The sequence below is a fragment of the Acomys russatus genome, chromosome 25 (genome assembly GCF_903995435.1).
Source record: "Acomys russatus chromosome 25, mAcoRus1.1, whole genome shotgun sequence".
Classification (NCBI taxonomy): domain Eukaryota; kingdom Metazoa; phylum Chordata; class Mammalia; order Rodentia; family Muridae; genus Acomys; species Acomys russatus.
The window spans coordinates 24,655,660-24,683,613 of NC_067161.1; the positions used below are offsets into that span (position 1 = coordinate 24,655,660).

Below are 27,954 nucleotides of genomic sequence, written 5' to 3' on the forward strand. Positions count from 1 at the left end.
TGTTCTTTAAGTAATTCAGAAACCGAAGCTAATAAGGAAATATCCAATAGCCACAATTGTTTAGGGAAATTAACCAAGGCCCACAGACCTGCTCTGGGTGTTCTGAACCATACTTAGTGTGCGGTCCACGGTCCTCACAGAAAATTGCAACTCTCGTTCCACATTAGTCCATCTGTTCAGTTTATTTGACTTAAACCCAGCATCCTGCATGTGAAAGTCAATAACTGAGTATAACCTTCACCTGTTCCTATGTAACAACCTAAATTGCAAATATTAAGATACTAAAATACTAAGCATTTTAAATCAGCTTCAAACCAGCATAAGACCTACTAATATTTTGACCAAGTGTCCTTTGCAGTAATTCAAAACATATAATATCTCCCAAAAATAGATAATGAGAAAAATACGCAAGAGCCTATCTCTTTGCTCTTGCATGTGTGCGCGAGCAGGAGTGAACGAACCTCTGTATGTATTTCCTGATAGAATATGCGTTTTGTTAATTTTCTTGCCCTATTTTTCTCATGCCTCAAGTTTTCAGTTCCTCACTTTCCCTGTTTTAAGCTTTGTGTGGTTCTCTGAGCTCTTTTTCTGCCAGTTGCTCCGTGTTTGCATTTGGGAATCTAGTCATTCTTGCTTTTTCAGTCTCGGTTATTGCACACTTGAAGTCCTTCCAATCTGCTTTTCACATTGTGACACCCACAGCCACCAGTTTTCTAAATAAAACTCTTCCAAAGAGGATCCCCATTTGAGGCCCTTTATTCTGCATTGGGGTGTTGTGATTCTGTATTGTTCATATGCCTTGGCTGACTCTTTTGTAATGCAAAGAAACTGACCTTTTCAGTGTTATTCCTACTGCTTAGAATTAACCCTGCAAATTCTTGTAACAAGCAACTAACCAGCATTCTCCCATTCTTCATTAATGTTGGTCTTTTTCTTTAGTTTTCCTGAAGACCAATAGCGTTTACATATATATACCTCCAGTTCACCTTAGCTACTAGTGCCATCAGTCAACTTAATTAGCACATTCTCTACTTTGTCTTCCAGATTTTTTATAAAGATATTAAACAAAATGGGACCCAGTATCGATCCTTGTGGGACCCTACTGGAAACCTCTCCCCAGCTAGACGGACTACCAATTACGATTTCTCTCTGTATACGGTTAGATAGCCAGTTTTTAATCCATTTATTTCTATTTCTGTTTGAGACAAATTTGTTTAGATGTTTCCTTTAAAATAGAGTTTGGCATCTATGAAGATAATCCATAGGCATGTGTCCACTAGGATTTGAGTCTAAGAGAAATGTCCTCAGGAGACTTACTTGAGTCTTCAATATGACACAGCTGTGGGGGACATAATTGTTAAATTACCACAGTGCTAGAGAGCAAAGTGAGGGCATTGCATTTAGATATGCCTGTTGTTTGTATAGAGAGACTGCAGTATCATGATATAGCTTGGCTTTTCTTGGTTTTGCTGTTGGGTGTTTTGAACAGTTGACTGAGGAAGAAGCTAAACTTTCCTTCTGTTGTTTGGAATATGGGAGTTCAAAACTTTTACCTTCTGCCCTAGATTATTTTGTTTGTAGCTAAAAATGTTATATTTGCATCAAGTCCTTGCTTTATTGTTATCTGTTTCATAAATATGTATTAGTTTGGCAGGCCCGGCACTTTTATCACAAGAGGTAAAGACAGTAATTGAAAGGACTCCTTGTCAAATCTTGTGATTAAACAAATCTTAGTCTGCTTGTGTACTAATACTTAGAGTTGGGGTTCTGAATCCCCATGTGTCAGTGACCTTATTTGGGCAAACGGTCCATCCTATTACCTTCCGAATGAGAGGGGAGAAGCTACACCATAATACTCTGCCGTTCACCCAATCACTCACCACTAGTCCATTGGCACACTTTGGCTTTGTGTTCTGATGTCCATTTCCTGATTGTGATAAAGTAATACTGCTTTTCAGCCTTTGCTGTGAGGACTTGATGCCTGAGGGGTTCCTATATTGTGTCTCCTAACTATCCCATCCTTCTTGAATTTTATTATTTTGGCTTCAAAAGTCTTTACACTTCATTCCTTCCTTGGCCATTGTGCAGAGGCACAGATTTGGGTGATGTGTTAGTTGGCATCTTGGTTTTGGTACTTCATTGCTTGTTAAGAATTTACCTGAGAAATGACAATAGGTTCTGGCACTAGAGAAATTTGAGAGTTTGTTAATCACTGTTTTTGTCTTAATCACATCAAAATCTGGAGACTGTCGTGTCTGTGCTTTCAGGCTATCATGAGTATGTTGTTTCTGCCATGATGTTTAAACTTAAGTTACTACTGTTGAAAGTAGACTGTTTTGATCCAGCACCGCTCTGGAAGTAACGATGATCATGTTGAATGAAACAATATGGGAGTTCGTGTTTATTATACCAATGTTTAAAAAATGTTGCATTTGTAAAAAAAAAAATTCATAATGATTATTCTGATGATTGGATAAAACACCAAGAAAATTCAGAATAGCCTTTCACCATGAGAATATTTTGAAGAAATTTTGCCTCTTGTGTACCAAGTTGTATAAGTGATGACGTGAAGAAATTAATACCCTATGACCCAATGAACAATCCTCTTATTTTTCAAGCTCCTCTGTTTCATATACCTGGTTAAAGAGAATGTTCAACAATATACATTGAAGTATGAAGTTTGATGTTTTTTCTGATATTGTCTTTCTTATTCTAGAGGTCTTTGTTCTTCATTTTAAGTTTGTATTCAGAATTTAAATTTTTTAACATGCTAAATAATCAAGATGTTTCTGGCAATCATGAGAGGCCATGAGAAAGACTATATGTTAGAGTCAGACTGAAATGAGTCCACATTCTGGTATTGTCTTTCTGAGCTGTGTGACATTGGATACTTTAATGTTTTAAGTTCTTTGACTGAAAACCGTAGTCACTTGGGACTGCTAAGATGAGTGAGGTAATTATGCTAAGGACGTATACAGTGCCAGGCAAAGGGCACTCAGTTATAACTGGCTACTAATATTGGCATTGGTTGCCAAGAAGACCTATATTTTTAAGGTTTGAAATAGTGGAAAACACCTGTATCCACACACACAGGTATAACTATTATTAACACTGCCTTTGATTCATGCTTAGTGATACTATTTTATATAAAGTTGACATGTTCTACCATTGCATGGATTGCTAGTTTTCATATTTTCAAATATAAAATATAAATCAAACCAATGACAATGTTTTGCTGAATTCCAGATCATAAGTTACTAAACATGTTTTTAATATCCATGCATTGTTAGATATGTGAATTGTTCCTGAGGTGTGTCTAATATAAACAACTATAAAATAAGCAGGATATTGCTGACATGCTTGTACACTGTTAAGTCCTGACATACAAAATGAAAAAGTTTTGGTGAAAAATAAAATGTTGATCTCTATTTACATATCATTCCCTATCACTTTTTATATTTAGTATGTTTAGATACTAGCGCCATGGAGGGGCGGGTGCCATATGTATGCTTCACCTCTAAAATGAGAAGAAAAAAACAGAAAGCACATGTTTTATTCTGAGCAATTAAGTACTAGAGATATGGAAATATAAAATAATTCTAGATTCATTTTATCTTCTTTCTGTCAAAAACCTCCTAAATAATAAAATGGAAATTGAAAAGTAAAACAAACAAGGGGAAAAAAAAGCAACACTCACTTTCAACTGAAGCTCTGCATGGAAAAGATATGCAAGCAAAGCCAGAGCTAATGGCAGTGGAGCTCAAAGAAATCTACCCATAATGTAGCTAAGTAAACAGGAAACCCCAATAGCAAAATCTGAATCAAGATGAGTAATGCAAACAAGGAAACAACAGAGAAACCCTGGAAGAGGTAAATGAGATCAGAAGGGCAGGGGTCAATACTAGAGAAACAAAAAAGAAAAGAAAATGATTCTAGCTGAGAAAAAGCTGTATCTCAAGATGAATTTTATGATAACCTTTTCTATAAAGATTAAAATGGAGAAGAAACAAATGGGTTAGAAATGGGAGCAAGAGGAGATTAAAGGTTCTAACTGGCCTCATTGGATTCAGACTCTGTACCCAAGGCTGATGGCCTGAGTTGAATCCCAAGAAATTATTTCTATAAGTTGTCCCCTGATCACATCACACAAGCATGCACCCCACACATGCACATATACACATTCACACACACACACACACACACACACACACTCACACACACACACACACACACACACACACTCACACACACACACATACACACACACACACATGAATCTAAAAGCAAAGAGATTTTTCTAGATGCTGGGAAATGAGTGTGAAAATGATGCTATATTTGTGTCAACTAACACTGATAGGATAGATATTAAATGGTAACCCTACCTCAAAAAGAAGATCCAGCCCATAAAGTGTCCACAATAAATCCTTTCAAACATTGAAATGTAGTTACCTTTAGCTATGCTAAAATTCTTATAGTACATAGCAGTAAAGAAAACGTCTAAGTCATTTAAATGTTCACCACAAATAAATGATACCAAACTCCTATTAAAACCATAAAATAAACCACAGATCTACTTCAATAATGAACATCAATAGGAGGAAAAAAATCACTAAATAGAAATATACAGAGAAGACTCATAAAGCTCAGTTTAAGGTGCTTGTTGTCTTGAGGGACATGGAGGACATGGATAATATGTATAAAAATTCAAAGTCTGAAATATTTCTTAACCTGTAGACACCAAAAAGACCGTTCCTAAAATATCAGTATTTATTCTTGGCTATAAATAAAAAATAATTTGGTACACTGGAAATCAATTTGGTCTTTAAAAGAAGGAAATTATCATTTTCCAATATGTTCAATTTTAAAACAAATGATTAGCCTCTTCAAGTTACTGAAGTTAGAATGAGACACACATAATATGAATAATTAGTTTCTCATTTTTTCTTATGCATACATTTATCCATGGATGAGTTATTTTTCAGTATTTATTTTACACTGATAGAATTTCAGATTCTAGAAAATGAGGTAAAGTTTCTATCATCAGGAACCTTTTTTTTTCCCCTGAGAAAACACCATAAGGATTATGAAATGTTTATTAAATAAAAGAAAGATAAAAAAGTGTGTGCTCCATGAGCCATTCTGGGAATCAATAGCTGCCATCACATTTTTATTAACCACCTTCCTATTAATATTGAATTATTTCACAACAAAAAAAAATACAGTATCTCCAGCAAGTTTCTTTTCACGTTCCTAAGGAAATTCAGGATTGTTACGGCTTCTGCTGCAAAGAGCTGTGCAATATAGCTTGATACTTATTTAATTTTGGCAAAAAGGGTACCTAGGGAGACATAACAAAAATGGACCCTGACATGATTTTTGAAATCCCCCTCAACAATAAACAAACTGTTTTCCTCACATCACTTCTCCTAGCCCTGACTGTAGATGTTTCTGAAAGCTGGACAGCTCCAGCAGCCTTCCTACCCTGAGGACACTTGCGGTGGTTGCTTAAAGAGGAGCTGGACCTAAATATTTGAGTCGGGGGAGGGGAAGCCAGCCAGTCTCAGATATCTTCTGGAGAGCATGCCGTACTATCAACCACCCATATAGGAGCACTACTTCATGGAATATGCCACATTTCCTCAGGCCAGGAGCAAGGGCTATTATTGTTCTCAGACACGCTTATGAAATACAGTGTGATAATCTAATGCATGTGCACAGTATGCTCTGTTTAAATCAGAATAATGAATGTCTTCTTATTTTTTTTCATTACTTAATAATCTTGGAACCCTCTGGTTCTTTTCTTCTAGTTCTTCCTATGATATACAAGGTGATCTTGGACTGTGATAGAGAATGTTAGGATTTCATCTTTCCATCTATATTTGTTACCCATTATCTACCTTCCCCCTATCGCAACCTGTGCCTCACATCTTCATAATGTCTAGTAGTCACAGTTCTACACTCAGATGGACTATTATTAAGGCTCAGGGATTATTTGAGAATGCTTGCCTACTGAAAGCAAGCACATGTGTTTTGTCCCCGTTGACAGTCTCTCAGCCACACTTTGTTCCTCTTTTATTAGCCCTTGGAAGACCAGGATGGAATTTCTCACAAAGAACATCGTGAATGTGATTACCAGTCACGAAACATTTACCAGATGATTACTCCTAGAGAATCGCCTTCTCTATGTTGATGGTTTAAGGGCACAGAAAGTTCTAGCTTGATGAACCTAGCTTCAGCTTGGATTGGCAACAGCACATAGCTCAAGCCCCAAGACTCATATTTTAGCAGTGTGTGCTTGGGGTAGAAGCTCAGAGAGTTTCAAAAATCCCATTTGCGCAGTGAAACTTACAGCTCTGCCACAAAACCATGGTCTTATCAAAGACAGGTAGACAGCTCTTGGGAGAGTAGCTGGCATTTGCAAATGGTAACTGAGTTTGATTAGGGAAGAATAGTAGGACAGAGTTGAGAGTGTTTGCTGGTTTTAAAGATTTGCTTCTGAGTTCGATGCTATCATCTCACTGGGTCTGCTGGGTTTTCCCGTGGCCTATGTAAGGTGATCCTAGTAGTATGGGTGCTTGGAATGACGCCAGTTCATTCAGCACACTGGCAATAATGCATGCTACTCACTTTCACAGGGGAGAGATGCTGCATTCAGATATATGCGCAGAAAAAAAAAACATCACAGGATAAAATGTAAATCTTAGACCTAACACGAAAATCAGAAGTAGGAAAAAGTCTCTCCCCTGTCTAGCATAGGTGAATGTACCAAGCATGTCAGAAAAGCATTTCACTCAGGTGAATTATTTGAAGGATCTTCTCATTATTAACGAAGAGACTAATCCATAAACATAAATGCCCAACCCAAGGCCACACAGCAATTAGATAATTAAGGCTAGTGTTCTAATATAGTATGCCTCATTGTAACACTGTCCTGCACTAGATAGCGTTATATCCTGTGAGTTAAAACTACATAGTTTGATCTGCAGGACACCACAATCTCTTTATTCTGACAATAATGCCTTTGAGAGATGTGAATACACAGGACAGCATTCTGGTGAATGGGAACCATTTTATCTCCAGCTTGCAGCACCCTGTAGCAATGAGCAAATTATCCAAGTCTCGGATATTGGTATCTCTTAAAAGCTACTACTCGCTAAGAGCTGTGTAAAGTCAGAAGTCAGTGAAGTCATCTACTTAAAACATCTTCTGTGATCCTCTCCCCCAAAACACAATTACATGGAGGGTCATCTTTAGGCCACTATATGTGAATAACCTATATTCTAATAGATTTCTCTTAGCTCCATTTCCAGCATATTAGGTCAGAATTTCTGATTGCCTGGGAAGATACATTTTAGAAAAATCCCCCAAAGAACTGACATGACCACATAAACTTACTCTATAAACTGTTTGGTCCCTGAAAATGACACTCATGATCAAGCTGAAGCCTAGAGAGCAGAATTCATTTTCATAGCTTGCAGAAAACAAACATGTCATTTGAGCCCAGGTTCTTTTGCTTTGAATGATTTCAGTATTTCACCCAGAATCCAGTTGGAATTTTCTCCTTTTGGGAAATATCAAAACATCAGCTAAGCAGAATGTTAAGCCACGTCTTCTAAATTTAATTAATTTTTTTCTTTTATAGCCTTGCTCTGTGTCCTAGAGTTCAGCAGCAGGTGCTGTCTACTGTCATCTTCTAACTTCTGAGCTAGGGGAAACTGGATGTTAGGACGGGGCAGGACGATATTTGACGAGGCTGTGTCACAGGAACAGCAGTTCCCCTAAGGAGAAAGATGAGAAGGCAGAGCAGAGGGTGCATTTGACAAATGCTCACTAGGGTAATTCAGCATGTAATTGGCCAAATGCACAAAAGGCAACAGACTACAGCTGAGTAAGAACTCCTTGGCTGCTATAGAGTTGATAGCTCCCTCTGCAGCTCACTTTCTCCTGGAGGGTTTCTATAGAGCCTTACTTGTGATTAATCCAGATGCATGAGTGAGGAACACAGTGTGCATGCATCCTCCCACAGCCTTCTTTTTTTTTTTTTTTTTTTTTTCCTTTCTTTCTTTTAAACCAGATACCATTGACTTTTAGAAGGTCAAGTAACATGGTTAGGGCTAATTGATTTATCCCAATTCCTCTTAATCTTGAATATGCATACAAGAAACCTAGGGACCCTGGTAGAATACAAACTGCTTAGTCTGTAGTGTCTAAATCTAAATATGAGAATCTGCAATCTCCACTTCTTTCCAGTGATGTGACGAAAAAGCAACTGATGTATGGTTCACACGAAATAGCCAGGGTCTAGCTGAGGGAATGCAAGTGAGTGCTCCTTGACTACCAATTGTGGATGATTCACGGCTGCTGCCTTGAGAGCTACAGGGAGAATGCTGAAATTGAGTCCGGGACCAGCTGGTCCATTAGCATTGCCTATCATGAACTTAAGAGTAGACAGCATCGTGTCCAAAAATTCTCTCATGTAACATACAGATGCTGAAATCCAGCGATTTCAGGGATTTATTCAGAATCCCATACAAGCCAGAAAGTCATTGGGCTGGGACTATATAAAGCTAGAATGCATGCCTAGATTTTCTTTCTCTCGCTCTGAGTTGCACATTTTAATCACAGATTGCATGTGAAGCTGTTTTAAAATAACTTTCCTCTCGCTTCTATAATTGTCAGAACCAGTCACAGAATCTAATTTGGATTCATAAAGCCAGGGTAGTCAGCATAGCTGAGTCTCTGGAACAACTCTGTGACTTTCACTAAAGAGCTCCCGTTCTCTTCAGTTTCTTGTTTGTGAGATTAACAGACACAGACCTAATCTCTCAAGCTCACTCTGATGTTGCCGAGATCAGCAAGCTGAAAGATCAGAAAGCACACTGAAGAACTGAAGTGACTTAAAAAAAGTTCAGAAAATTTTTATTTAGAATGCTGTAAGACGTAATTGAATTTTCCTCAAAAGATTACTACTTTTAGACTTGTAGGCTACTAGTCCAGCACTCAGAAAGCTGGGGCAGGGTGATAGCTGGAAGTCGGAGAGTAGCCCAGGTTACACAGTGAATCTCGGGCCAGCCTAAGAACTTGCCTCACACACACACACGCATGTGCATGCACACGCACGCACACGCGCGCACGCACACACACACACACACACACACACACACACACACACACACACACACACACCTTGGGTCAAATTTTATCTGAAGAGATTGCTAATTACTATGAGATCTTTCTGATTCTTACCAGTTCTTAATGGGAATAAAACAAAAGAGGGAGGAGCACTCCAGACAGCCCCAAATCTTACTTAGAACACTTTGTTCTGATACAAGACCTCCATATTAGCAAAAAGGTTTCCTCTTTTCTCTTTCTTGGCCAGGAGAGATGGGCATTTCCTTTGTATGCGGGAGCCTCTTAGGAACAGGTCCTCCCTGTCATGGGCTGTTTTGTCTTTTCCGTTGCAGCACCAGTCACTGCCAAGGGGAAGGGAATGAGTAATGAGTCTGGTTTAAAGCCACCCACTCGGGATGGGAGGTCAATGCTACTTTGTCACAGTGGAAGTATAGATCCATCAGGAACCTCCACCAGAAACTAGAGAGAAAACAAAACAACAACAACAAAGCAATGTTGTCTGATTAAATGAGTCTGTAAATTTGAATCATTTCTACGGTTTATAGACTTTGCAAGATATTAGCGCCTTAAAAATGCTGACCTTTGGTTATTGCCTAGTCACACGGCAGACAGACTGGTGGATCTACAGTGTTAGTCAGCTTTTCATTGTTGTGTAAAGTAGAATCTGAAACAAATCAACTTAAAAGGACAAAAAGGTGTATTTGTCTTCTGGTTAACTCCACACCCCATTGCTCCCTTTGCCAGTAGGAGCATATCCACTCAATCTAAAAGCAACTTAGCATAGTCAGGATGTTTTAAAAGTTAAGGAGAATACAGGCAGTAATCTTCGAACCCCTACCAAGACCTAGCCGATGAACAGGATATTCTCCACCGTTGAGTGGAGAGTGAGATCTGACTCTCACATGAACTCTGGTGCCCCTTTTCTGACCACGTCCCCTGGATGGGGAGACCTGGTGGCACTCAGAGGAAGGATAGCAAGTACCAAGAAGAGACTCGATATTCTAAGAGCATATATAGGGGGAGGAGGCCTCCCTCAATCACAGACATAGGGGAGGGGAGAAGGGGGGAAGTGGGAGGGAGGGAGGAATAGGAGGAAACAAGGAAAAGGCTAACAATCGAGATGTAATATGAATAAATTAATAAAAAATAAAAATAAATAAAAAAGGGGGGAGGCACTAAGACTATGCTTCTGAACCTTCGTAATGTTGTGACCCTTTAATACAGTCCTCATGTTGTGGTGACCCTACCATAATATTTTCATTGCTACTTCGTAACTGCAATTTTGCTACTTTCATGAATTGTAGTACAAATATCTGCATTTTCTGGTGGTTTTAGACAACCCCTGTGAAAGGGCCATTCAACTCCAGAGGGATCACGATCCACAGGTTGAAAACACTTTTCTAATGCATCACTATCCCCTACATGAACATGCTCACAATGACCTATATGCCCTACCTCCTAACCATTCTGCTGCCTCTCAATAGAGCCACAGGCTTGATTCTAAGCCTTTAAAATGTGGCCCTTTGGAGGACACTTTTTAAATACTGTAAAGCCATCCTAGAACAACTTCGAAATATCATTCCTTCTCTTTATGTTGTATTAGTTCTCCTGAAATTAGCATGTGAAGCAGTGGTTTTTATTATGATGTTTTCCAGATGCTTCTATCCTGTTGGTATTCCTTTCCCCCTTCCTCTCCTGTCCTCTAGTTCCTCCTAATGGTCCCTGCCTCCCTCAAAGGTCCTACTTCTGCTTCGGTGGCCTATGTATTCTGTCACCTTCTTTTCATTCCTGTACTTTAACGATGTGGAAACTGAGGCTCAGTCAAGCTGTGGAACTAAACCAAGACCCCCCTCCCCCAGCAAATTGGGAGAGGAGCGAGAATGCAAAGCTGTCTCCACAGCGCCAATTTGCAAATTTAGTTGTTAACTATATAAATGTTCTTGTCTCTATTCGAATTTTAAATGTGACTATACAAAGAGCACGCGCAGAATGTGAATTGCATATTATCATTATCATCATAATGAAGCTGTCTTTATTGGCGCATTTCATTTGCAGGAACAGATACGTATTTTCCATATATAAATGGAATAAGAACTAGTCTGAAAATTTAATTTTGTTGATGGGTGCAGGCTGGGCCTTCCAAAACTTAGACTAATCCTGTTGGCAGATAATGAAGTGGAATATTTCTAGTTGTTTCTTGCCTCTGGCCACTGTAAGGATAAAGATGCAAACAAGGTCCCCAAATTAAGCACCAGGAATATACATGATTGACAGTCCTTTTGCTTCCTGCAAACACTGAGGTTTTAACTTTAGGCACCTCCTAGCATATTGAAACTACAAGATTCATATAGCCTCATGCCTAGGAGCAGCTCTCTGATGGAGGGCTGTAACAAAGAAGACCACGCCCGGGTCGATGCATTTGTTTTTTGAGAGTGCTAGAGGTGGTACTGCCTACATCCCCTCTACAATTCATAGATGTTTGGTACTGGGAGCTGTTTTACCAGACCAAACCTTTCTTAATTTACACATGAGTGCAGCTCCTGACTTCTGTAGAATAAAGTTTAGTATTTATTGAGTTTATTATTTGAGTTCAAGGTATTTGAGTCATCCCCTCTAACCCAATTGGACACATACTATTTTTTTTAATAATTAAATGACCTCAGCAAGGTTAATATAACCCTAGGATTACACTGTGATATGCTTTTACCCACCTGACTTAAGCCTGAGCAGCCAGGCTTTAACACTAACATTCCTGAGCAGAATAGTTCTGTCTTGGTTCTAATAGACTTGAACTTTTAAAAATTATTTTTATTTATTCTTTAATAATTATGTGCATGCACACATGTCTTGATTTTATTCTACCCCCACTTCTCTCTCTCTCTTCCCATGCACATTCCCTTGATTCTCTTCTTCCCAACTATTTAATTAGGGATGTTGTGTGTGCACAGGTCTGAGGTTATTTACTGGAACATGAGGAACTGAGCGGTGGCTATTCCACTGAAGAAAAAAAACACAACAGTTTCTCCTCTCTCGGCAGCCATATAGTTCTTGCCACAATGAGGAAAGAAGTAGTACTCTTTTTTTTTTTTTTTTTTTTTTTAATTTTTAACAGTCTCTCCCTCTATAGCTCAGGCCTGCCAGAACTTGATTGTAATGCAGGCTGACCTCAAACTTGAGATCTTGCAACCTCTTAGCCTTAGGAGTGCTGGGATCAGAAGTGTTTTCCACCACATGAAGTTTAGGACAAGATTTTTCCTTCTCTCCAATTTCTAACATCCTTCCATATATTAAGTGAAAAAAGTTAGTTGCTAATAACAAATTAAATGCACCTACAAGAGAAATTTGTATAAATGAAGTCTGAAATGAAGTTTATCCGACTCCCCATGAACTCTTAGCTGTAATTTTGACCATCATATTATGCTGACAATTTGTATTTAGCTGTAATTAAGGTAGGCTATCTTTTAATCTAATTCACTTCTGGACCAAATTTTCCATATTTTCCATTATTCTTGCTTCAAATTTGTTTTATAACCATCATAAACCAGATTATTTGGGTGATAGAAGATTTATTATGACATTGTTGGAGATTCAACTTAGTTTGATTTTGAATGCGCATTTGTACTCATTGTAGCAGTCAGAATAATCGATCCAGAGCATCAAGCCACAAACCATTTACATTGCCTCTCTTGAGGGATTCACAGATTTGGCAAACTTAATAAACAGCTTTGAACCCAGTGGACATAGTTAGCAAAGGCTTCCCTAATCCACCTAGATTTTCTGACTAAGATGCAGTAAGGGGTTTAGCATGTTGACATTTGTCTATAATTTCAGAAAGCCCCAGGCGAAGATACAGAGTCTTGAGACAAGCAGGGAGTAACAGTATTGAAGAAGAAAATGAAAGAGGAAGAGATTAGGGAAGCCAAGGAAGAGGATGCAGAGGAAGAGGAAGAAGGGAGGACGATGAGAGGGGGCAGGAAAAAGCAAGACAGAATTAGAAAAAGTAAGAAGTGTAGGAGAAGTGGGAGCAAAGGGGGAGGAGGAGGATAAAGAGGAGCAGGCAGAGGTGGGGAGGAGGAGGAGGAAAAGGAGGGGAGGAGGAGGAAGAGGAGGAGGAGGAGGAGGAGGAGGAGAAGGAGAAGGAGAGAAAATCAAACTGGCAATCTGCTGTCCTTGCAGAAGCCAGTGTTCTTGTCAATGCTTGTAACTTTAGAAAGGGCAAGAACTCTAGTAGAAGGATCTAAAGGGTAAGAGTGTCAAGTCAATAGACAGTCATGCCTTTCATGGGCTCCACAGTACTCATTCTCCACTAATTACTAGTGTTATGAGGCCTGTCGCCAGGGCACTTGGAAGAGAAGAAACTGCATATGCTCTTTTTGATGCTGAGTTCTGCTTCCACTTTCTTAGAATGGATGCTTCCCCCCCCCCCAAAAAAAACCATCCCCTAGCACATTTGATTTCTCTGCTGGCCCAATGGAATCCTTTTGTAAGAGAAACAGAAACTTTTCTTTTTTTAAAATATATTTTATTAATTTATTCATATTACATCTCAATTGTTATCCCATCCCTTGTATTCTCCCATTACTCCCTCCCTCCTGTTTTCCCCTTCCTCCCCTCTCCTATGACTGTGACTGAGGGGGATCTCCTCCCCCTGTATATGCTCATAGGGTATCAAGTCTCTTCTTGGTAGCCAAGAAACAGAAACTTTTCATTGGATGATGACATTAGAACCACACAGGTGGCTGATCCATAAGGAATGACTGCATTGATTGATGATGCTTAACATTTACGAAGGGGATTTTGATATGTACACTCATGCCCAGCTTAAAAAAAAAAAAAGTAAGAATGATCAAAACTACATGAGATGCCACTGCATTTCAAAGATGCTGAAATCCACCCCATGTTACTTTTTAAAATCAATACTGAAAATAATCAACACAGTACATTCTCTGCTAAGTGTTTATAATGACAAAAAAAAAAAAAAAAAAAAAGCTTTAATCACATAACTAGGCCTGAAATAATCATGAACTCATTTTTAAAATTTTAATTTCTTATAATTTATTCAGACTACATCCCGATTGTTATCCCCTCACTGGTATCTTCCCGTTCCCCACCCTCCCTCCCTCTTCCACTCTATTCCTCTCCCCTAGATATCTGACAGATGCAGACCTCTCATTTTTGATACAAAGGGCATCTCTAGTAAGATGATAGTAAACCAGATCTTATATGCATCCTGGCTTTTCTTAAAAAAAAAAAACAAACAAACAAACAAATTAACAAACAAAAAAAAAAATACCCACCTTTTCATTGCTGGTAGTGTGTGTTGGGGGATGTTGTTATTGTTGTATCCACAAATGAATATGGTTGTGTAATATTTATCTCTCAGCACCTGATGGGTTCCACGTCATAACCTGGACTAGAAGAAGCTTCCAGACTTATCTAACTCTGTTAGAGAGTCAATTTATCATTATAAGCACTGTTGTTGTTTGAGTAAGGAGTTGTGGCAAATTTTCAGATGGCTTTATGGATCCAGGACCTACAACACACGGGCAGTCTCACTTTTCCTGTCTTGAAGACACACTGGTTTGGCGAGCTTAGGGAAGAGAAAAAAAAATCATTGAATCTGGGGGACAGAGTTGTTTTCTTCTAACCCACCTATACCTTCCAGCTAACATATGAAAGCATGTGCAATTTGCACAGTAACTGTGTGAAAATTAAATATATTTTTAAATGAAGAAAAAGACAAAGGGAGAACAAGAGAGAAGAAGGAAAGAGAAGGGAATGAAAGGAGGATGCATATAAAAGTGACACAAAAGCTACCTGGGTATTCTGAAGTATTCTCTACACACAGTGCCAAATTTTAAATGCCAGCTTTGTGTGCTGTTTTCTCCACTTGCGTTGGTTCAAGGACTTGAAGAGTCAACAGCATTGCCCCTCACTTGCACTCCTAGAATCTCAATTGCATATTCTGCTTGGTTGACCTTTCTTTCACTTCACAGAATCCTGAGTGCATGCTAGGTATTATCAGAGGATTTCCCCTCCAGAAAGAGCGCTTTGTATCTCCCTGGGTGTTACTGGTTCATTGCCTTAGCAGCTTTTCAAATCTTGCAGGCCACAGTGCCATTTCATGGAAGATAAAACAAGATCTCCTGCCCTCACTAGGTACAGTGATGGGAAATTGCATCATTAGAACTTGTTTCTATATATCTGCAATTTCTCATTCCATGGGTAATGTCAGTGGTGAGCTGAATTTTAAAGTAGCCCTATTCCCCCTTTTCAGGTAAGCTGGTGATTCTAATCTGCCAGTGAGAGATGTGATTTTTTTTTCTGTATATGACCTTAGACATAAGGATGTCCCTGTAGATTGTATGTCAATCATGGCTAGGAAGCAGGCAAAGAAGCAGTGAATCTAAAGCCAAATTTTGGATTAATCAATCGTTTTATAAAACTAAGACACCCTTTTCAAAATCTAATATAATTTTAAACAACAAAAATAGGGGTCTTTAGCCAGCCCAGTTTTTTCCCCCGATGAAAAATGTTAACGTAGTGACAATAAGAAGACAAACAATGCTGTATTCTAAATACCCTGGGTTTATCAGTCAGTTCCAGAGTTTCCTGGGTCAGTCTGCAAAGTAAGACATGTCACATCAGTAAAGGTGTCTCTGCAGCCAATAGGCCCACCACGTCAATGATATGCACGCTGTCTTTATTCTCAGAGGATCCTTGCTGGAGACTCTTGTCTGCCTCTCAAAATCAAGAACTTGGTTCTTGATTAATAAATGCAACTCCAGGTGCATCTTTATATGCAGGGAGCAGTGCTAGATGGGAAACAGCAAAATTGATTGATAATGGTGATTTTTAAAAACTTTCCCCTAACAAGCTGAGTCTGGAATAAGAGCACAATGCAAAACCATCAGCAAGGCTCCCTGCAAAGACATCATGCGGGATTACTCCCCCATTTCTCTCTCTCTTTGCTTTGTTTGCTTTTGCTTTGTCCACCTGGTTTCAGCTGCTGTCAACAAAATACCCATGCCTATTCAAATAGGTGGAAATACCAGGAGAGAAGAGTTTTGTACCAATGCTGGAGTGTTTTCTAAGGCAATGGAGACTGTTGCAGGGCAATAGGTTACAGGGAAATGATCTCTTATTCATGTCTTCAGGAGAAAGCAGACAAGATAAACAGTGTTCCCTGCACCTTTACTGCTCTCATGAAGAGAGACAACCAGGAAAGGTTAGAGTGGGAAAAACAATCAAACAAACAAACAAAAAAACCACCCTTATTTTTTTTTTTTACATTTTTTAATTTTTTATTAATTTATTCTTGTTACATCTCAATGGTTGTCCCATCCCTTGTATCCTCCCATTCTTCCCACCCTCCCATTTTCCCCTTATTCCCCTCCCCTATGACTGTTCCTGAGTATCAAGTCTCTTCGTGGTAACCTGTTATCCTTCCTCTGAGTGCCACCAGGTCTCCCCCTCCAGGGGACATGGTCAAATAGGAGGCACCAGAGTATGTGTGAAAGTCATATCCCACTCTCCACTCAACTGTGGAGAATGTTCTACCCATTGGCTAGATCTGGGTAGGGGTTTAAAGTTTACCGCCTGTATTGTCCTTGGCTGGTGCCTTAGTTTGAGCAGGACCCCTGGGCCCAAATCTGCCTATCATAATGTTCTACTTGTAGGTTTCTAGGACTCTCTGGATCCTTCTACTTTGCTATTTCTCCCATGCTTCTCTCATCTGCATACCACCCTTATTTTTAAGGCAATGTCTTCTTATGTTCTAACAGTTATCACCTAAGTGATGTGCAGAGAAGGCATTCTGTCACACAACTCATCCAGTTGAGTAACTAGGAGGAGATCTTGGACACACACCTAGGCATATCTCTAGCCATTATGCTTTGTCTTCTCATATTTAAGATGAGGATATAGTGACTCATGTGGCATAGAGTTTCTGTCAGGCTGCAGAAAAGTGATAATCTCTTAAAGCTAATCATGAGATGCTTATTTCTTGTAAACACAGCACAAACAGAAGCTGCACATGTTTCCTAGGAAAGCTGCCCCCCACTTGGTGGTTGACTGGCCAGTGACCTCCCTTTTCAACATTCTTCAGAGCTCTGCTGCATCTTTATGTGAAGTCACATTATACCCTCCATCTATTGTCCAAAGGATGTATTTCCTAATTATAGACCCTACACCAGAAACCTGGTGTCACCTGGGAACTCATTAGAAATGCAGATTACTGAGATGCATTCCAAGTTTGCTGATTCGGGTATCCTAAGAGTGGAAGCCAGATATGTTTTAACAAGGTCTCCAGGGGGTTGCGATGCACACTTGAGCTTAGGAAGCAGGGACACGTCTTCTCACCCACCACAATACCACCCAAGTCAGGCTTCCCTGGTCGACCTGAGACAGGTTGGTGGCAGCATTGACGTACTACACTGAGACTCACAGCCCAGCAATGCTACACTCTTCTCTGACTTATAAATAGTGACATTTTAGGTATCCTCACTTCATTTTTTCCCATCTTCTGTTTCCTACCCTCTTGATAATGCCTGTTCTAAAGTACTTTGGGAATCTCTTTCTAAAACCTTCATAGCAAACAGCATCTTATAACAACAGACATCGTCCCTTAATACACATAAACATAAACATTCATTATTGACGTTAAAATCCACATATAAAAGCAAATTTTCCTTTCTTCTAAGAAAATACTTATTGTACATGTTGTTTTTATACAAACTATGGAGAATTAAAAGAAACTTAGAGGTAATATGCCTTGAGTATAAGACATGTGTAAAAGAGCCTGTCAGTTTAGCCATGACCCAGTAAATTGGCTCCTTACATGGTTTACAACCTTTGAGGAGAAAGAACAATGTATACCAGGAAATACAGAGCCACCAACTTAACAGGCAGGCTCCCAGATCTAGCCGGTCCTGTATTCATTCATTCCAGTCCAAACACAAAACCTCAGCACTGTTTTGCCTGCAATGATTGTACTCCCCTACTGGATCACCTCATTTGCAATTTGAATTATGAGCAACTCTTATGAGAGAAAACTGTCTCTAATTCCTTTCCTGCGCTGCCTGTATTACAGAGTTCCTGAGACCTCTAAATGGCATGAAGCACATCCTAGTGATCTTTTGAGTCTTGGATCGCATAAAACTGACCTCATGATCACTTACGAAAAAGATGAGATAAAAGGGCAGAGGAAGTGAGAGAGGCAGAAAGGAAGACAGGAAAGTAGGGAGGAAGTAAAGGAAAAAAAGAAGATAAAGAAATAAAGTGATTTTTAAAAAGGATGAAGAAGGAGAGCCTTTCGTAGCATCAGGCAAGTCACCACAAAAAGGCACAGAGACATCAGATCATAGACTCCTTGTCTGTGCTAGCTACTTGGTGGGCCATGAATGCCTCTTACACTTCAGGTATCTCAATGTAGTCTTCCCACTCAGAGCCACCTGCTTCTAGGTGTAAATCTGCTAGCCTTGGTTGAGTATATTTTTTCTGTCTTGTTTATCTGAAGACTCATAACATGCTCCTAAAAAGGTCAAATGTCTGTTACTCAGCCCATCACAACAACAGGAAGACACTTATTCAAGGACACTTGCAGCAAGGGCACAAAAATGGTTACAAAAGATGTAGTTGGTGTATTCCCAGGCCTAACTTAGAACAAGTAGGCCACACATGATAAGCAGCTAGAACACAGATGGTGTTCTCTCCTGAAGGTGTCGGAGTTTACACAAGTTTACCCCAACTCTTACCTTTAGTCACACATTTAATTCCAAACACTCCTATGTGATGCTTCCTGTGGAGAGCTGTGCAAGCCTCCAGATGACTGCCCCACGGAGACAGGGGCAGGGGAAGTGGAGCCGACCTAAATCTAATTCATACTCTGGCACCTCTTTCCTATTTTCCAACTGTGGGATCAGAGCCAGCTCTTCATGGCTTCTGGAATAACTGAGAGGGGTCTGAAAATTAAATGCTTAATCTTAGCTTCAAGCTGTTCATCCTGGAAGTGACACTGGGAACCATGGGAGTATAGTTTTTCTATTTTAGAAAAAGACCTGTGCAACTAGAGAAAGGAATCTTGGAGGCTAAGAAGGAGTTGCAGTGGTGTCCCTGGGGAGTTCTGATCTTTAAAATGACATGAGATTTATTGACTCAAACTTAGTGATGACTCACAAGGAGGTGACTACAGTTGCTCAGTATCACAACACTGATTTCATTCCATCGCTCTTTATTGAGCATCTGCTTTGTGCTGTGAGAAAAGCAGAATATTTGACAACGCAACACTGACACGCACAGACCTCTTTTCATGTGCCCTCAAGAAGTATTGTCTGATAGAATGACAAATGTGAAGAAAATTAGTATAATTTACTGTAATCAGCATTTTAGTGAAACTAATATAACAGGAGGAAAAGACAAGTCAGGTCATTTCTCCCTGCTCTCTGCCACTGTACACTGGCAATGTCTTTCTTCGACCTTAGCCTCTAGGCCCTGTTTTTCTTGTCATCAGTAGGGTGTTACTTGTCCTGTAAATGTGGTGTCCTACTTTCATTTCCGTTACTGTGATCAAACATCCTAACCCACAGAAATTCATGGGAGAAAGGAATTATCTCATCTTATATCCCAAATTACAATTCATCACTTGAGGGGAGTCAAGGCAGGAATTACATCAAATCCACAGTTAAAAGCACAGAATGAGGGCTGGAGAGATGGCTCAGCGGTTAAGAGCACTGACTGCTCTTCCAGAGGTCATGAGTTCAATTCCCAGCAACCACATGGTGGCTCACAACCATCTATAATGTGATCTGATGGCCTTTTCAGCACTGTATGCATAATAATAAACAAATATTTAAAAAAAAAAAAAAAGCACAGAATGATTGGTGTGGTGCCTTGCTTGGCTAGGTGTTCGGCTTTCTTTCTCCCCCCTTAACATTGTTCCAGATCCTCTGTCTGGAGAATGCTGCTGGGTCTTCCTGTATCAATTGACTATCAAGACAATCCAGCACTGATAAATTTGTTCTAGAAAATTTTCTTTATAACACTGCCCTCCTAGGTAGAGTAAAATGAGTGGGCATACATCGTGCATGTAGCAACGTCTCCTAGCCTTTTGTTCTCTCTCTGCCCGAGAAATTAAATGCAACTTCTGCTCATCTCATCTCAACATTTGGATATCACTCAGTGTAGACTTAATATGCTTAACGAAATTGTATTTTATAATTAAACATATAGTATTTAATAAATACTAAGTATTGCACTCAGAAATTTAAAGAGACCACCAACTAATCCAGATTTTTAAAGTAGCGATTTTGAAGGTTTAGCTTATATGATTGTCTGCAGCATTTTTATTTTTTAACAATATTTTACATATGCATTATATTATTAAACACATATAAAATAAACTTCATACAGCAAGAAGAACCATGAAATACTCAGGAATTATATTAATGTTACATTCATAGAGTTTTGGCTATTTGCATTTGGCAACCTTGAAGAAAACCTCTTCCTATCTTGGTGAGTCTAAACTTCTGAATGGCAAATCAAACGTATCCACTCACTGAGTAGCTATTGAGATTTTTATTGTTTGATAATTTTATATATGATTATAATGTGTTGTCCCGAAATCTATGCCCGTTCCCTCCCTACCTGATTCCTCTCCTATTCCCCTACCATGTTTGATGTCAATTTATATGCTTAAAAAAACCCTACTAATCCCACTTAGTGCTCTCTGCATGTGTGTGAGTATAGGACTGTCAGCTGGAGCCGAGGTAGCCTCTCATGGGCCACATGCCTAAAGAAAACTCTCTCCCTCCACCTGAAGCCATCAGTTGCCAATAGCTCCTCAGTCGGGGTAGGACTTGATGAGTCTGTCTCTTATCTATACTAGGCTTTCACTGGTGTGATCTCGTATCACTCTTGTGCATGCAGTCACAGCTGCTATGAGTTCATGTGTGTGATCACCAAGTCATGTCTGGTAAATACTGTTTCACAGCAAGCAGCCACTGTCTCCAGCTTCTATAATCTCCATGTTTACTCTTATTCAGCCTTAATGCATGTGGGGGGGGGTGTAGGGGGAATCAGTGTGCTACAGATGTTCTATTTACAGTGAGGGCATGCAGAGAATAAGAAACTGTGGAGTACTCAGCTGTATTGAGTCTTTTAATGACAAACTTAGCTATGGCTTCATAAATGTAGGCTATGAACAAAGAGAGCCTAAGTGTTTTGCATAAACAGCTGTCAAGTCCTCTCAAACAATCCCAGAAAACTGGTGTTGCTACTCCCCACCTCCAATTGATACTTGATAAAACTGAAATCAAAGAGGCTGAGTCTTAGTCTGAAAGGCAGCACCTGGATCAGCTCAGATTGCTCCAGGACAGAGAAACAGGACAGTGCACAACAGCCTGTCTCATGGCAGTAAAGAGGACGCGTTCCAGTCCATAATGCAGACTGACGAGTACTCTCTAACCTGGTGATCCCAAGAATGAGCACCATGGAGTGCTTTTTGGTGTGGAATTAACTACGCTTAAGCAGAAAGTGAAGATAATTGCTGTATATAAAAGGCCTTGTAGAAAACAGGATGGATGAAGGAGAAAAAAAAATGGACCTTCCAAGGACTGGCTCGGAAAAGTACAGCAATGTCACTGGGCTTTACTTTAAGCATATGACAGTGAACTACAACTGGCTTGAGTCTCTTTCCTGCCTCTTAATTGAGACATAAATTACAAATGAAGATGGTAATTTCTTATTCCTCCCTACTTCATATATCCATAGCCATGGGTAAGAATTTTGGGGGGAAAAATTTAGATAAATTTGTTCTTTCCTCTTACTGGCCAGATTATTGAATCTAGAAAAGCAGTCTTATTTTACAGTTTAAGTGTTCTTGAGGAAGGTGTGGTGATGCATTCAGGAGGCAGAGGCAGGTGGAGCTCAGAATTTGAGGGCAGCCTGGTCTACAGAATGAGTTCCAGAACAGCAAGGGTTACACAGAGAAAGCATGTCTCAAAAAAGAGAAAGAAAAAAAAAGTGTTCTAGTGAAGGAGTCCCTACCAAAGAGTACACACAGCTTCTCCTTTGTCCACACAGGTACTCCATGCACTTCACCCATGCCCACCACTTCCTCCTGCTTCAGCCTGGCAAGATTATCACCTGAGTCTATTCTAGAATATCAAATTTAGTGATCCAGTGAACAGTGATATTGGTTTTATAAGCTCAGTTATGAATTTTGGAGTGTTTCCTATCATATAAGACAATATGTACAAGCCAACACACTAACTTTTTTCTTTGGCATGGCTATTCATTGCTGCTGCTGCTGCTGCTGCTGCTGCTGCTGCTGCTATTGTTGTTTTCCATGTTTCTGGAACTTGCTTGTCTCTCACTACAATCACCACACTTCATGACAATAAGCTCATATAGTGCTTTAGTGTCTTCCTTTTTACTTATTTCATTTCTGTTAATTTTCTCAAATCCTACCTTAGCTCTCAATAGAGTTGAGGGAATGTGTAACTTTCTAATGTTAAAAATAACAAATTGGAAATGTAGTAACAAACGGATATTTTAAAAAGTAACAGTTTGACTGGCACCCAGTGTTGTTTCTACAGACTGTCCTTGCCCTGAGGACTCTGCAGCAGTGCAGTCTTCCTCTGCACTGTATCTCTCTATAACACCCACTCTGCTAACCACACAGAAAATATCTCTCAAATTTGTAAATGAAAAAAATATATATATAAGGCTTTAGGGATCACTGAATTAAATTCTTGAATTCCATGCATAATAAGCTAGGAACTCATTGAAGCTATATAAATCATCAGAGGACAATCTGTTAGAACTTTGAAAAAGGTTACTTCTGATAGTTGCCAATGCTCTTATTACAGTTGTTACTATTCTTTCATACAATTAACAGCCAAGTCTAGCATTGATTTGTAACCTCTCCTACTGCACTACCACAGTAATAAGGCAAATATCCTGGGGTCAGAATAAGGAAAGCTACAAAAGTCATTAAAGAAAAACATATATGCTAAAAGTTATTTCCTATATGAGTAAAGGGACAGTACAGACAAATAACAGACAGCAGATGTAGTGTTAAAGCTACAGGGAGTGATGACAAGTCCTATCCTCTCACTTGCAAATGTGAATTTTTAGAAGAGCCAGCTTTGAGTTACAGTTGTACTGAGAGACCACGTGTCTGGGGTGAGGTTCAGATGAGACCACATCTGGGGGAGGTTCAGGTGAGACCACATGTCTGGGGGGGAAGTTCAGGTGAGACCATGTGTCTGGGGGGTGGTTCAGGTGAGACCACATGTCTGGAGGGGAAGTTCAGGTGAGACCACATGTCTGGGGGGGGGGGGAAGTTCAGGTGAGACCATGTGTCTGGGGGGTGGTTCAGGTGAGACCACATGTCTGCAGGGAGGTTCAGATGAACACCCTTGCCTGGGAACAGGGAGAAAGAGTACCTTTTCCTAAGGGAGGTTATGGATATTTAGTGCAACACTTTGCACAGAGAATACAACATAGCAAACGCATTTCAGTGCCCCTTTCCTGCCTTATAAGAAGAAAGATAGCCAATTGCCACAAGCACTGCTGTGGCAGTTGGGACTCTTTTAGCATATATGCATTTGCACTTCCAACTCTTATAAGCTCCCCAGATTAATTTTAGTAGCACTCTTGTTTAGTCTAGCCACTAAGTACCCTTATACCATAAACAAACAGAGAATATTTGATAGAGGTGGTCAACTATTATACTCCAGTATGTTTTATATTTTATACTACCCATTTTTCAAAAGATCTTAGCTTAGATGAGTGCTAATTACTAATATGTAGTCCTCATAACATTTTGTTTTCTGCATAATCCATGTTCATGCCACTATATCGTATAATAAGTTGCTTGGTTTTGTCTCTGTACATCATTAATACCTACAACCAGCCAGTTTTTCCTCATTTATTACTTTTATTATACTTTATGTACAGCATTGCAATTCACATGTTAGCAATATACTAATAGAATAGTTTCATACTTTTACAGATTTTTTTGTTTTTATTGGCTGTGTGTAAGTGTTCTGTCTGCATATTATATATGTGTAATCCACGTAGGAGGTGCCCATGGCATGTTCTGCCTGCATATTATATATGTGTAATACATGTAGGGGGGTGCCCATGGCAGCCGGGAGAAAGCACTGGATCCTCTAGAAGTAGATTACAGATTTTGTAAGCCACCATGTGCATTCTGGGAACTGAGCCCAGGGGAAATTTTCAAGTTACAAAATCTTGTCTCACAGAACAAATTTCTTTTAAAAATATTTTTTTCTAAGTGGGTCAATGTGGCAAATATATTTAGTTGATCAGTCATGTTAGTTTCTATTGCAGTGATGGTCGATGAAATGAAGGAGAAAGACCCACTTGCATAATCAACGCCTCTAAGAAACTGTACATGTTCAGGTTTTGTGGAAGATTCTAGTTCTCAATGCACAGAGAGTTGAATTTACTTTTTCTTATTCTGTAATTTTGAAAAATAGTGATGGGCATGTAGCTCAGTGGTAGAGCATTTACCTGTAATGGTGAAGGCTCCAAGTGCAGTCCTTAACACAGCCAGAGAGGTAAAAAATGACAGTTATTATACATTTATACTCAAAATAAATATACTCAGTAAATATTTAAGTTACATAAATATGTGAATAAACTGAAGCTAATTCCATACCATTATTCCATGCATAATAAAGTTGGATTCTGCATCTGTTTATATCAATATTCTATTTCTCTGCATGAAGTAAGTAGAAATTATGAACAATAGAACATAATCTATTGTTATTACATTTTAGGAATCTTCTGGGTTGAATCTATACCATCTAATAAATAAGAAACCTGAAACTCAAATAGCTCATAGTGACAGAGTTGCAATTAAAAGTCAAGCATTGCAATAGGATTGCTATCTCTCTGTCACTGCGATAGATAGTTCTTTAAATGTCTGTCTTGTTCCTTGTAGTACAAGCATCAGCAAAGCTTTATGGTTTCTGATGTGCCTTTTCTGGTTCTTCTTCCTGGCAGATGGACCCCCATGAGAACATCTTACTCAGCACTCTTGAGATCAAAAATGAAATGGCCACATCGGAAGCAGTAATGGGACTTGGAGACCCCAGGAGCACAATGCTTGCCTATGATGCCTCCAGCATCCAGTATCGAAAAGCTGGGTTGCCCAGGCATAGTTTTGGCCGAAATGCTCTGGAGCGACATGTGGCACAAAAGAAGAGTCGCCTGAGGAGACGTGCGTCCCAACTGAAAATCACCATCCCCGACTTGACTGATGTGAATGCCATAGATCGGTGGTCCCGCATTTTCTTCCCCGTGGTGTTTTCCTTCTTCAACATTGTCTATTGGCTTTATTATGTGAACTAAACTACAGCCTCCCAGGGGAAGCAAAGACTAGATTCCTCCTCAAACAGTTGTACAGCCTGATGTAGGACTTGGAAAACACATCAATCCAGGACAAAAGTGATGTTAAAATACCTTAGTTGCTGGCCTATCCTGTGGTCCATTTCATACCATTTGGGTTGCTTCTACTAAGTAATGGATACACTAAGGTCCTTGTGGTTTTCCAGTAACAATGCAAGTGATTTATACACATGCTGGCAAGACCAAGTGTGAAGTGTTCCACTTTATAGATTCTAGGAGACGTTAGAAAGCTCAGTAGCATTGGCAGTCAGTTCTCTGAGACACGGTCATTTCCAAGCGCTCTCCATCATTTTCCCTAAGATCTGCCTGCTATTGGAACAGCACTATGCTTATGAAACATTATCTGCAATAATGCAAACATGTTACTTCCAATGGTCAGTGATGTCTGTGCCAGATGATGAAGGTGTCAAGAAAGGAGATTCTCAGGGGTCTAGCAGATCTGCATGCATTCTGAGCACAGTCAAAGCAGAGATACGGGGCAAAGCTTCAACGAGACTCAGGAAACCAATTCCACTGGTCTGTTTGATTGCCTACAAAGAACCAGCTGCCATGTCTTTCATACAGGCATTAGAGAGAGGCAGACTCCTGAACAGATCACCATAGCAGCCAAAGCTCATGTTTCGCCAAAAAGCTATTTCCTAGGAGATTAAAATAAAAGTTAACAGCACAGGTCAGGGTAAAAAAAAAAAAAAAAAAAAAAAAAAAAAACCCAAAAATGACTGTGGTGAAGAGAAAGTAAAAAAAAAAAAAAAACAAGGATGACCCTTATCAGTGCTATATAGCAACTGGTCTGGACACAGCGCTGACCAGCAAAGAGTAGATGGTTTGATGTGCCAACTTCATAAGCTTAGCATACATAAGGAGTATTTTTTTAAAAATCATTTATCTCATCAAAAAGTAGCTATCAAATAGAAATGTGAAGAGAATTAAAAGTATTTTGATAGATTGAGAATCATCCTAATAGTCAACTACAGAGAATAGAGGAGCAGGTCATTTTTCTCAGTATCAGATTGCCCCTACATTGTCTTCCCTATCAGTTTATTTCTGAATCGAATATAGTATTTCAAAAAGAGAGTTTGTTCTTTGCCTTGAAGGATTAATCATCATCTCAGCTTTTCTTGCTTTCCAAATTCTTATTTTACACTTAGGAAACAGCCCTGGTGAGGCTTTGCTGAGACTGCGTCAACTGGGTTTTCTTATGTGCCATGAGGTCCATCTCTGTATTCTCCAAAGCATGTATATGCATCAGTGGAATCTGCGGCTCAGTGGGGTTTGGTGATTTAAAGGGTGCTTTCATTGTATATACTGCAATCTACTTAATCAAGCAAAACATGAGAACCAGTGGACAAGGGGATTAGGTGGTGGCGAGTGCTGCACTTGATGTTACAGCAGCTTTTGAAAGTGACCGACAAGCAGGCTGGTGTGATGCATTGTTTTTATCCTACTTTTCAAATGATGTCATTGTGCATTTTTCAACGTTGGGCATACGCACTCATATGCTAGGCACAGAAGAGAATAGGCTTATATATTTTATTTTATTTTATTTTTTTTGTCAATGTGGAGAGGTCCTATTTGGCTTTTACTTATAGAAAATACCGAATTACTAAGTTTTCTACAAATTTGACTCTGATTGACCTTTTCCTCGGATGATGACTTGGCGTTTTCTATGTTTAAAGCAAACAAAAAATTCTGTCATCAGAATAGTGTCCCTGGTAAACGTATAGGAGTCAAGGCTGGTATCATCCTGCAGATGACTATCCCCCACCCCACCCCACCCCACCACACCCACATCCACACCCACACACCCAAACCCACACCCACCAACACCCACACCCACACATCCACCCACACCCACACCCACACACCCACCAACACCTACACCCACACCCTGTGATTAAAAATCTTGGGACATTAAGCACTATTGTGTATTCCAACAATTATGGGGGGGGAAAAAAAAACAAGAAAAAAGAGTTTATAATTTATTTTCTAAATTTTCTCAAAAGTGAGTTGTTAGGTGGTAGTGTTTTTGTTTTCCCAATCAATGTTTGCGAGTCTGGCTCCTGTGTTTTAATTATGTACTTGAACACGGTTCAGTTACAGGACTACAGATATGACCAAGGATCTCTACATGTGCTTAGAGTAACGATTCTTCAGGTTTCTCCAGGGCTTTCTCCTCCACAATCATTTCTGGGGAATCACAGTAATAAAAGTGCCTATCCCTTGTCACCAGGGGTGAAGTCCGAGTAGAAAACAGCAGGAAGAAGCGTAACAATCAACTCAGGGGCACACCCGTGACATGCCATTCTGAAAAGATTTTTCTAAAGGCAATTCAGAGCCTAAAGTCTAGGCTCCCATTTGCAATTTCCATAAAAGCCATAATAA

General features: G+C 39.5%; 1 protein-coding gene across 3 annotated transcripts in view; it reads left to right on the forward strand.

The window, feature by feature from the left end:
• The window catches only part of Gabrb2 (gamma-aminobutyric acid type A receptor subunit beta2), a 211,879-nt gene extending 185,615 nt beyond the window's left edge, over positions 1–26,264 (forward strand). For 2 of the 3 annotated variants that reach the window (XM_051167769.1, XM_051167770.1), the window contains exon 10: positions 25,168–26,264. In XM_051167769.1, the coding sequence (XP_051023726.1) occupies positions 25,168–25,515 (348 nt within the window). In that variant the 3' untranslated portion in view covers positions 25,516–26,264. Of the gene's footprint in view, positions 1–1,044; positions 1,159–25,167 lie in introns of all 3 variants that reach the window. The other variant, XM_051167771.1, reaches the window with a different exon arrangement.
• The last annotated feature ends 1,690 nt before the right edge of the window (positions 26,265–27,954 follow it).